Source organism: Lygodium microphyllum, chromosome 11, assembly GCF_053477565.2.
Source record: "Lygodium microphyllum isolate KBCC chromosome 11, Lygodium_microphyllum_v1.1.10, whole genome shotgun sequence".
NCBI classification, from domain to species: domain Eukaryota; kingdom Viridiplantae; phylum Streptophyta; class Polypodiopsida; order Schizaeales; family Lygodiaceae; genus Lygodium; species Lygodium microphyllum.
In genome coordinates, this window is record NC_141145.1 from 846,129 (window position 1) to 857,453 (window position 11,325).

Consider the following 11,325-nt stretch of genomic DNA (forward strand, 5'->3'; position numbering starts at 1 on the left):
GCTCTAGTGTAATTGCAATTGAGAAGTAAAAAATGGACTCACTAGCCCAAGTTTACAAAAGGCTTCCAAAAATTTGAATTTCCACCATCAATGAATCTAAGAGATTACTTCGATAGCTAGAATGATACCAAACCTTGATTTTTTAATATGGCTTTGAATTTTTGAGGCATATGGAGATCCTTAAATATCTCAAACACCCCCTTGGAGTTTGTGACTACGCCTCAAAAGTTGGGTGGTTTCAACACAAGATTTCCTCCAAGCTTGCCAAATGGTGGCAACTTCACCTTTATTGGTAGACTTTGTGATTTTGAAGGGGCATGATTTAGTGCTTTGGCCAAGTCACATGGGAGAGCATTGAAAGGCAGCTTAGAGATTTTGTTGGCATGATTTTTAAGTAAGGATTTTGAGAATTGCCAATGTTATGGACATGATTATGAACATGCAATTTCAAAACTAGGCATTGCAAGAGGTGAATAGAAGTCCACATAGCTTTGCTTCTCTCTATCCAAAAGGGTGTGAACATCAATCATGGGCCTCTATCATCCAATACCAAAATCCAAAGTCTAGCTTGCAAATGGAACATGGGGTGTGATCCACACCCCTTTGGCTTTATTTCACTATTTGAACAGTCAACAATTAATGTTAAATATCTAAGTCCATTCATAGTAAATGTATAAAGACCTGGGAGGCTGTCTGTGAGTCCAACACAATCTTTCGAGAGCCTATGTACCATAGGGAAAGGTATGGGCTTTGATATGGGGGTAAACTGGTTCAAGGAAGTGGTGCTAAAGTCCAACATGATTGGCCCTCCAAGACAAGGTTTTGAAAGAAGAGGAAACAGGAGATGCCCTGAGTCATGTGGGCCTCTGGAAAGGCTATAAGGAGGGATTTCTGGACTAAAGGCAGGGGCTCCACGAGATTGCGCATCTCACCACATGTACAATTTGCAAGAGGCCATGCCGATCCGTCTTGTGAGAGCATATCCAGCTCGAAACCAGGGGCAGAACATCCACACCTGGATAAAGGGATTTGAACTTACGGACAACCTTTGCCCATCTCACCAAATGTACAGTTTGCAAGAGGGCATGCCAATCCATCTCTTGTGTGGGCGTATGCAGCTCAACCAGGGGCAGAACATCCACACCTAACTCAAGGGATTTGAACTATGGACAACCTTTGCCTTAAGTAATTGCTAAGAGATAAGAGGCCCTTTTGATAAGGAAAACCATGAAAGCAATGAATCATTTAAGAGCTGTAGTTCTTTAAGTCCATTTGAAAGTGCAGAAACCAAGCCCTCTTTAAAAGAATTAAAAATAAGACCTTGATGGAGCAGACGTCAACTTTGGTCTCTGAAATTTTAGTGGCATATAAGGGAAAAAATCTAATAGACTAGCAAAGAAAAGATAATATGTTGTTGCCTTGAAGAATGTCTAGAGGCTTTGTGGGGGTTTGGGGGAACAGGAGTGATCCCCTTGTTAAACTAGTTTGATAGAACATGGCTTTTCTACTGTCATGCACAAGTAACCAGATCTGCAAGATGTACAGCAAGATATACGACTCATAGCCTAAAAAGAAAATTTAGTTCATTTCCTCTATGGAGGATCACAACATATATATTTTGAATTGAATTGTCATAAATCAGTATAAGGTAATCAAGAATACGAGTATGTTCCTGTTATTGAATCTAAAAAGTTGTGCTAGTAAAATATGCTAACTGATTACCTGCAAAAGCAGAAATTACGTGTTATCAGGATCAAGCAATGAATGCAAATATTCCATATCTATTGCACGACTCTTGCAGGTTATTTGACCCAGCCTAACAAACAATTGACAAATTTATCAGCATCTTGTTGTAATTAACTGATGCGAACTTTTCAAGCAAGGTATTGCAAAAGAACCTGTATGCTATGGGTGAATGTGAAGATTTCACTACTCTGCATGCATTTTGAAAAGTTACAGTGACAATGAAGGCAGACATGGCAACTTACCTTCCCTTGTTAAGCTGGACAACAACCTAGATCTCTCAGTCCTAAAACTCAAATTGCTTTTAAAAATCATACCATCAAGTACCATGCCGCAAAACAGTGGGTTGGGCATACTTTTGACAAGTTACAAACCCGTGAAAGGGACACTTTTATAAGCACTGCCCAACAAAACTTCATCTTCTGCACAAAGCTATATAAAGGCTCTCTATCTTTGCCTGCGGCGCGAGTCCTTGGAACTTCTGCCAGATGATGTTGGGATGCCTGTCCCTCCTGGGGATGTGTTGTAGTTACCATGATCATAGCCTGAGTGTGAGTACATTCCTCCAGGAGAAGCTGGCTCATCTCTTCCTCCATAACTTGGCATGATGGGTGCAACACCTTGGTGCGGCACGGGTGTCACCTTGAACAGGTTGGTTCGCAATCTGGACAAGACCTGGGCAAGAGCTGCCTCCACTGCCCTTGGGTCTCCTGAAATCTGCAGAAAATGATAGTGTTCAGAGAAGTTTTAATGTAAAGCAAGATGCCTATTATGAGCTCTAGAAGGCAGACAATCCTGAAACCTTACCTGCACAAGTTCACTCCCCTCGTCAGCACAGCGAGGTAGTTCTTCCTTTGGAGGAATGCGTATGTTAGCTCTTGTTGACTTCCTCATGTCAGTTATTATCTGGCCACCCTTGCCTAGCAAACACCCAATTTGACTAGAGCGTACTAGCAATTTGATGATAGCCCCACTATTCCTGGACTCCTTATCTATTGGGAACTCTTGTAGACGCTTATGAATTTGCATTGTCGCTTCAACGACAGGAGAAACAAAGTTATCAATATACTGCAAACAGAACACACACAGATCAAAATTTGCATGGGCAAAACCAATTCCAGCCACCACCCTAATGCACTATAACTACTTACCTCTAATGCAGAAACCTCAATAATTCGTTCGTCTGAGTCTTCAACTGGATCACAAACTTTAATTTTTGCTCCAGAATCTTCTCGAAGCTTACGGATTACACTGCCACCCTTACCAATCATTTTACCTATCTTCTCATTAGGGCACAACACACAAACCATGAGCTCCTCTTCAGCAAACCCATCTGGTCGGCCAGTATGTCCTGGCCATGCATTTCCCGGCCCTGCACGACCATGAGGACCTGGACCCATCATGGGGCCTCCAGCGCCATAAATATAACTTCCACCAGGAGGAGTAGTATAGAATGATGGCCCCTGGATTCTTTCACGTGGAGGATTGTCATATAGCTTGCTTGAAACAGCATATAGAGCTTTTCTGACCAATGCCGGAGTTCCAGAAATCTATAGGCACAATCCAATATCCCATGATAAGAATAGTGACATCAGCTTTGGCAATGGCAATAGCTTCATTATTACTGATTGAAAGCAATGGACAAGCAAACCAAAATATTTCTTACTTAGAAAACTCTAATGAATTACCTTCCCTCCACTCTTCAATTCTGACAAAGAAGCCATAAGCATACTGACATCAACTTTATTTAAGAAAAAGAAGCTTGAATATCTGTTTATTACTATATTTATGTATCCATTCCCATTTAGTACTAAAACCTCTGCCAGAAGTCAAACGACAAACTTAAACAGCTCACATTCTATATTCAAGATGTCAATAACCTTTGTCCTTCAGAGGGAGGGTTTTATAAATTACACTCCTTGCCTCCCCTGCATGCTTCAAGGAATGCTGCACTTACTCTTCTGCTCACAGGTAAGGTTTACACCCCACCCCTCCAAAGCATGGTTCAAGTAATGCTGCACTCTACCCTTCTGCTTGGGCAGGTTCAGGGACCATGTGGAGAACACTTCACACTCTCTTCCATATAGCTGTCCAAAGGCTCCCTACATGTTTTCTCATTTGTGAGCAATGCTGTGAACCACTACCTGATGAAGCTACCATGCAGGTCAATGTAAAAACTACTGCATCAGCAACTTACTTACAGAGCCGCCTCATAAACCTATGTCACTTCTATTCAGCCATGCAGGCATTCCGAAAACAGACTTCAGCACTCAAAGGCCAATAAACCACATTTCAGAAAATATTCACATTCGACCCCAAAGAATGGCACCCGATCTGGTTTTTCTTTAAATTACTGAGAATGCTCCAAATTATATACAAATGCCTGGGATTTTTTAGCCTTTCTCAAGATACAACTGATCTGCATATGCTCAATAGCTTTCTCAGCCTCATTGTTGAACCCAAACCAAATTTGGATTGCTCAAAGGCCCCCTGAACTAACAGCCGCCTGTCAAAGGCAAATCTTTTCTGATAAGCTAGCTTTTTATATGATATCCTATAGTGTCTTAATGAGATATGTTATCTTATGCATAAACTAAGCTAATTCCATCTCGCAGTGAAAAGATGACAGAGTTTTCCTCTACCATGTGTGTCTCTGATTCCACTAACTATTGTGGCTTCAACCTCTCCGCATTGAAAATCAACTCAATGCACGAGTGCTTGTACCATACTTCGACAAGTTTAATCTGGAAAAGCCAACATGGAATGAATACACACCTAACATTGATTCCTGCACATCCAATTCCAAAAAAGGATCAAAAAGCACTTCAGCTTGCCAAATTGCCACCATTCAGGCCCAAATTTGCAAAGCGTTCCGTTTGAGAATTGTCTTGCATAGTCCCTATGCAATCCCACAGTATTCCTCTCACAAATAAAGAGATTTCTCATAGCAAAACTAAACAAAATTACTTTCTTTGTGACAAAGTTGTCCAAAAATACCCAAGACTGGAGATCTCAAAGAGTAAGAGAGAATCTCAGCCCACAATGTTGCAATAACCTATTTTGACAGAATTTAGATCAACCACAACAATAGTACCTTCTGGCTATTAGGAAGTTACAGAGCTAAGTTGATGTTCTTCATGCCAAGCAAAGGAAAATAGCTGCTGGCTCAATTCCCACACGTGTTGTATTTGCATTCTAAAGCTAAAAGAGATAAAAACAACAGCAAAACTCAAGAATGCCTTTTTAGAGGCACTAATTCCTCAAACAACCTACAAGCTGCAATTAATGACAATGGAGCTATTGCTAAAACACAAGGGGACTACTAGCTGCTCACTAGGTGAAACTTTCACTATAACTTGACTAAGATCAAAATTTCAATTTGGAGAAAAATTATCATTGAACCTTGTTCCCTTTGCTTTGTCCTTGTATCTCATAGCCCATCTACATATCCATTACATGCCCAATGCCAAATCCTTTACTGCCAAAGCAATGGTATAAGACACAAAGACCTTATGTACGACTCAAATAGAAGATAAGAGAACCCAAAGAAGACAAAAGAGATCCTCAAATCCTAATTACAATTGTAAAATAGAAATTTACACAATTATCTACTCAAAGAGCCCAAGCTCTGTCTAGAACTTAGAATTCATGAGGTCACCTGATTGCCCTATCCTAGACAGCTTTTCACTCTATCTTGATCCACCTTGAACAGTCTTCATCTCGATCAACCCATGAAAACTCCAACTTACATCAATCTTGCACACACTCCAACAAGTAGGTAGACTCACTTGTTGCTCCTTGCAACTCAACACAAACAAAACATGTGCCATTGATTGTCTCCAAGATGAACACCATAATGATACTCCAATAATCACTATCAAACTTTCTTACCATCACTTGGGAAGTCATTTCCATCATCACTTTACCATGAAGAACAGATGGCTAATGTTTAACATTTGCCATGTCACCAATATTTACTATTTCAATTTTTAGAAATATATGATGTTTTAGCCTTCACAAGACTGCCATCACATTTACCAAGACACAATTTGTCATCCATGATCTATTGGTGATTGCACATGCATCTCATTTCACACTTCTTCCAAGCACTCTCAACCATGTCATCCACCTCCACGTATCTCATTCACTGCCCGATGTATGAGCATGTGCATGTGAACAACACCCACGTGCATAACAAATGGTTACCATGCCAAGAGCTAGGGGTACCCAAATTAGAGTTCATTTCCATTAAAAATCTTTGGTAAATTTTAATTAAATCATTAAAGTTCATGTCACATTCTAGTAACATGTTCTATGAATCCTTATGCATGCCCTTGTCTATTGCACATCTAGTTGCAAACTATATCTTCTCCTCCCTTTACCAACACAATAGCCATAGAAGATTTATTGTGTTTTCACCGACTGTAAGTTTGAATTGATGTGTTTCTTTGTCTCCAAGCTAGCGTGGGCTAGACAAGGTAATTGCAAAACTTTTCACCCTTGAAGCGTTGCATTTTGGGCCGAAACATTTCACCTTTGGGCAAGTCCCAAGCGAAACACTCAAGTGAAAAGGTTGAACAAGATATGATATAGTTCTCTTTATATGTAATGAGTTGCAACTTACACATTTATACCATATAAACCCTTTCGTGCCAATTAATGATGTCTATCATATATATAAAGTGTTTAAAAACTCTCAAAAAAGACCAAAAATCAATCTTTTTTTAATTTAAAAATCTTGTTTCAATCAGCCGTTTCAGTCGTCCGAGCGTTTCAAGCTTCAATCAAATGTTTCCACCATTTCAGCCATTTCACGTTTCAATGCCAAGAAAACGTGTTTCACGGTTACCATGGGACTAGATGGCATGTTTTCTATGCCACATCTTGTGTTGTACTCTACGTATTGAGCTGCTACTTACCATGGGACTAGATGACCTATTTTCTATGCCACATCTTGTATTGTACTCTATGTATTGAGCTGCTACCCCCTTGTATGGACTGTATTTGTTGTTGCTTGTTGGTTTTCCACCTGCTCAATCTCGCATTTTTGCATTGCTTTCTTCTTTACATATGGTAGACTGCATTCTTGTTAACCTAATCCTTAACATACTTGTGTTTTATGCTCAACTTAAGTGAAGTTTTCATTAATCTCACTCATTGTTGCTCCACTCTAACTCACTCGTTCTTGTTCCACTCTTTACATTTGTTATCTACTTGGCTTTTGTGTGTTTGAATTGATTGTGAACTACTGTAACTCATCTTAAGTGGGCTATCTAACCTCAAGTGCCCAAAGTAGCTCTCTCTCTCTCTCTCCCTCTTTCTCCAATACAACCTTAGTTTGAGCTAAGAGTATGCTTGGCACAGTAACATGGAAAGGGAGACGAACCAGGACAGAGTCGAGGTCAAGGAGGGGGGTGACTAAATGCAAGGAATGAGGACGCGGTGTGCGACAAGAGAGAGGATGGCATACATAAATAGCATTTTAAAATGTATGCAGGTGATGTGGTGGGTGGATGTGCGAGTTAATGTATACTACTGAAAAACTGCTCAACTTAAGAGAGGTTTTCATTAAACTCACTCATTGTTGCTCCACTCTAACTCACTCGTTCTTGTTCCACTCCTTGCATTTGTTATCTACTTGGCTTTTGTGTGTTTGAATTAATTTTAAACTATTGTCATCTTAAGTGGGCTATCTAACCTCAAGTGCCCAAGGTAGCTCTCTCTCTCTTTCTCCAATACAACCTTAATTTGAGCTAAGAGTATGCTTCGCACAGTAACATGGAAAGGGGGACGAACTAGGATAGGGTCGAGGTCGAGGAGGGGGGTGACCAAATGCAAGGAATGAGAACGCAAGGTGGGACAACAGAGGGGATGGCATACATAAATAGCATTTTAAAATGTATGCATGTGATGTGATGGGTGGATGTGTGGATTAATGTATACTACTGAAGAACATATAGATGTGCATGTACACATACGTGTATTTTCCATTATGGGAAAACTGCATGTGTAATGTGGGCTCATTTGATATGACTTCTTATGAGTATGTTGATTTTGTATGTGTATGTGTGACAAAAGGGGCAATCCTTGAAAAAAGTTTGGAAAACTCACCCACAAAAAAAACCCACGAAAAACCCGCCCCCAAAAGTAAACCCCCTCCAACCCAAAAAAAAGTCCCCTAGAAGGGGACGAGACAAGGAGATGGGGTAGGGACCATTGTTGGGGATGGGACTGGGGACATCTCCCCTCCCATTTTGGCATCCCCTTCAACAAATCCATTTGAGATAGCATTTTCGCATTTCAAGGACCCAAGATGGCCATTCCCTGATGCTTGGGATACAATGCTCCTCAATTGCAAGTTCTTTGCCTTTATAGATCCAATCCATGTGTCTAGTGCTTCTATAGCCTCCTTGATAGATAGTGGTTTCTCAAATTATTGTTTATCCTCAGTTGCAAGTTCTTTGCCTTCATAGAACAAATCCATGTATCTAGCGCTTCTAGAAACTTCCCTAACAAATAATGGTTTCCCACATTCTTGGTTATCAAGGTTCATTGGTATCTACTCCAAGTGGCATACATGGCGACTTCCCCACCCTCCACAGATGAGATAGTGTCATGTGTTCTGGCCTATTTGCAAATGGTGGCCATGTAGACAAATCAACAATAGTGATCAAATCAATGTAGAGAGGGTCGCCAAGTTCCATAGAGGCATGCCTTGTTCTGTTTGCATGGTACCAGATGGATAGATGGCTACTATATCAAACTTTGACTCATATGTTGGATTTGAATGCCAATTCCTTGCTAATGTTTTCCATCATGGATATTTTCATGGTAGAGAGAAATGCCTACATATTCTACTACATGTTGAGGCAAGTCTGGTTCCTAGACCATTCACTGATACTACAAATGGTGGACTTCCCTAATCACTTCTCCTCTCATAGCAAAGTGGCACTCCTAACATGCATGTCTCGAAGCCAAAGAAGGATTGTAGGAGAGTAGAGATTTTGCATGCTTATGCCTACATACATCTACATATGAGTGTTGAATAAATATCACTTTTTCACCAATTGACAAATCAAAGTGGAGTGCCATCAAGTCCAAGATGGGAGTTACAACAAGAAGTTGAAAATTTCTCTTGGTTGATTCTCACACTTGGAAAAGGGAATAACCTACTCAACATGCAGCACGTCATCGGCTTGTATGTTCAATCATAAAACTGCATTTACATACAACTTTTGCATCCCTTCTTCAAAGGGATATACAAGCATGTCCTCTTGTAAATTTGGACAAGGGACTAGAGAAAAGGAGATTCATAATTTTGTGCCTTAGACAAATTGTGAGTAGCTCCACAATAGTTGGTCACCAAAATATGTAACATACAAAGAAATACTAGACTAATAGCCTTTACAAAGAATATACATAGATTATCACCACAAATAAGCAAATGGAACATGTGGAAATGTTACTCTTAGTCGAACTTACATTTCAAAGTCGAGAACTGCTGCATTATCTTTGTCAAGAAGAAACTAAATGGGTTGTATGATTCACTCTCAAAGTTACAAGAAGTCCTTAAGTGGCTTGAATTCATAGAGCGAAGCTGGTCCCAAGAAGTTTGCTCTAATCAGCCAATCTCTAAGAGCACTAAGATGGCACCAAGAAAAGCACATGAATAAGTGATTGGTGGTTTAGATCCATCAGGCCGAATATCATCTAGCCCTTTTTGTTGTTGGTGCACACAATGGAGGCCATCAAATAAAGGACTCTAGTCTAGATCAAATAAGATCCATACAATTAAAACTTCATTCCCAATATTCTTAGGTGAGACATCAATGGACTTCTGCAAAAGCCTGAATATTATACAAGTCTCTTCCTAGCTACAAAGAAGTATTGAGATTTGTAGGGGCAACGTTCATCCAGAGGAGAGTAATTCAAGGTAGGATGCTACAACAAAGAGATGTACTTGCAAAATTAAGCTCGCATACTGGCAAAAATCTTTGGGTTTAGCCATGCAAAATTCACGCTTAGTGAGGGGCTTCACTTCAATAGATCTTTCATAACATGAGTAGCACATGCTAGTAGCATTTATTGAAGTACACTTCTGCTATCAAGATTGGACTCTAGTAGTAGTTAATTGTGGCTCACTCAGCTGACAGAACTACGAGACTCACTTGAACAAGCTCATCTGTTGAAAATGCACATGGAGGAAGGTTAGTTTTCTGCAAAACTCGTATCTGGGCCGGAATGTCTCTCCTCATCTGCTCAATAATTCGGCCCTGCTTCCCAATCACGCAGCCAATCTGACCACTTGGAACGAGAAGTCTGACAGTGACCTGCCTAGGGGGCTCATCTTCCTCCTCATCCTCCTCCGGAGGGCCTTCGCCTTCGGTAATTCTCTCGTGGATCCTGAAGAGAGCATCTTGAGCTGCACAGAGCATGTCTTCGGTGTCATTATCCGCAAGCCGGCCGTCTCTGTCCATGTCTTGTCCAGGAGATGAGCTGATGAACACCACTCGCTCCTCCGCACCGGGGACGGCATCTTCCACTCTGATCTTTGCTCCCGTATCCTGCCTCAAAGATTTGACAATGCTTCCACCTTTCCCAATTATGGCGCCAATCTTAGGGATGGGACAAAGGAGACGGTAAACGATGTCCACGGAGGGGGGAAGCTGCTCCGAGTCGGAGAACCGATGGCGCTTGTGCCTGCCATCCCGGTCCTCGCGGTCCGGCTCATCGTCGTCGTCGTAATGCGAGCGCTTCACAGGCGAGTCATAATAGCCGTCCATGGCCTGCGCAGGCTCACCAAGATCAATAGGCGTGCAAATTGAAGGCGTTGCAGGAGTAAGAAGAGCTGCTCCGCGACTGTGCTTCGAGAAGAAGACGAACTGGCCCGATGGCTGTGGAGGAAAGGCAGTGTGCTACAACACTATAACAACAGCAACAACAAATACGAGCAAGAGACAGCTTTGCTAAAGCCCCGTCAAACCCTAAGGGAACTAGATCTTGCGCAAATGTCAAATTAATTGCTATACGCAACTGTTAAATTAATTGCTAATCTTCTTGGGCCTGCCTTTAATGCCTCGGCTGCCATGTGATGTAAAACGAGAAAATGCGAGAAAGAAATGATATTTTCTTTTTAACCCTACATAAAATTGCACTATCAAAACTAGATATTGCACAAATCTATACTATACTATCTCTTATTGTAAGATTTCCCAAGGATGCCATCGGAATCCTAATTACGTGGTTGCAATCAACATTACATGGTGGTCACTCAAGGCTTCAAAATTGTCAAATGTAAAACAAGGAGAATATAGATAGTAAAAGAAATATCAATTCTCTCTTTGTCTCCTTTTATGCAAACAAGTCAAGGGTAGGATCGTGCACTATATTAGCTATGCTGGTCCCAATGAAAGGATAATCTATCTCTCTCTCTCTCTCTCTCTCTGTTTGTGTGTGTGTGTGTGTGTGTGTGTGTGTGTGTGTGTGTGTGTGTGTGCACATGTGCACATGCATGTACATAACAAGGTTTCATTCAACATATGTTATCATATTTGTCGAACGAAGAATATCATAAATGTAGGC

General features: G+C 40.9%; 1 protein-coding gene across 1 annotated transcript; it reads right to left on the reverse strand.

The window, feature by feature from the left end:
* Positions 1-2,041: 2,041 nt before the first annotated feature.
* On the reverse strand, positions 2,042-10,740 carry LOC148028478 (RNA-binding KH domain-containing protein RCF3-like). The gene is made up of 4 exons (XM_087688785.1): positions 9,912-10,740; positions 2,895-3,293; positions 2,551-2,811; positions 2,042-2,460 (listed from the first exon to the last, which is right to left on the reverse strand). Exons 1-4 carry the CDS (start codon positions 10,524-10,526, stop codon positions 2,191-2,193), a joined length of 1,545 nt encoding a protein of 514 aa, XP_087544911.1. The 5' UTR covers positions 10,527-10,740; the 3' UTR covers positions 2,042-2,190.
* Between the last annotated feature and the right edge of the window lie 585 nt (positions 10,741-11,325).

Bases quoted from the DNA above. Each gene is read 5' to 3' on its own strand.
- LOC148028478 (XM_087688785.1), bottom strand. From the start codon at position 10,526: ATGGACGGCTATTATGACTCGCCTGTGAAGCGCTCGCATTACGACGAC. The intron at 3,294-9,911 runs GTGAGTCTCGTA...TTGTGCCTATAG, and splicing joins CAACAGATGAGCTTGTTCAA to ATTTCTGGAACTCCGGCATT. The intron at 2,461-2,550 runs GTAAGGTTTCAG...CATTTTCTGCAG, and splicing joins AGGGGAGTGAACTTGTGCAG to ATTTCAGGAGACCCAAGGGC.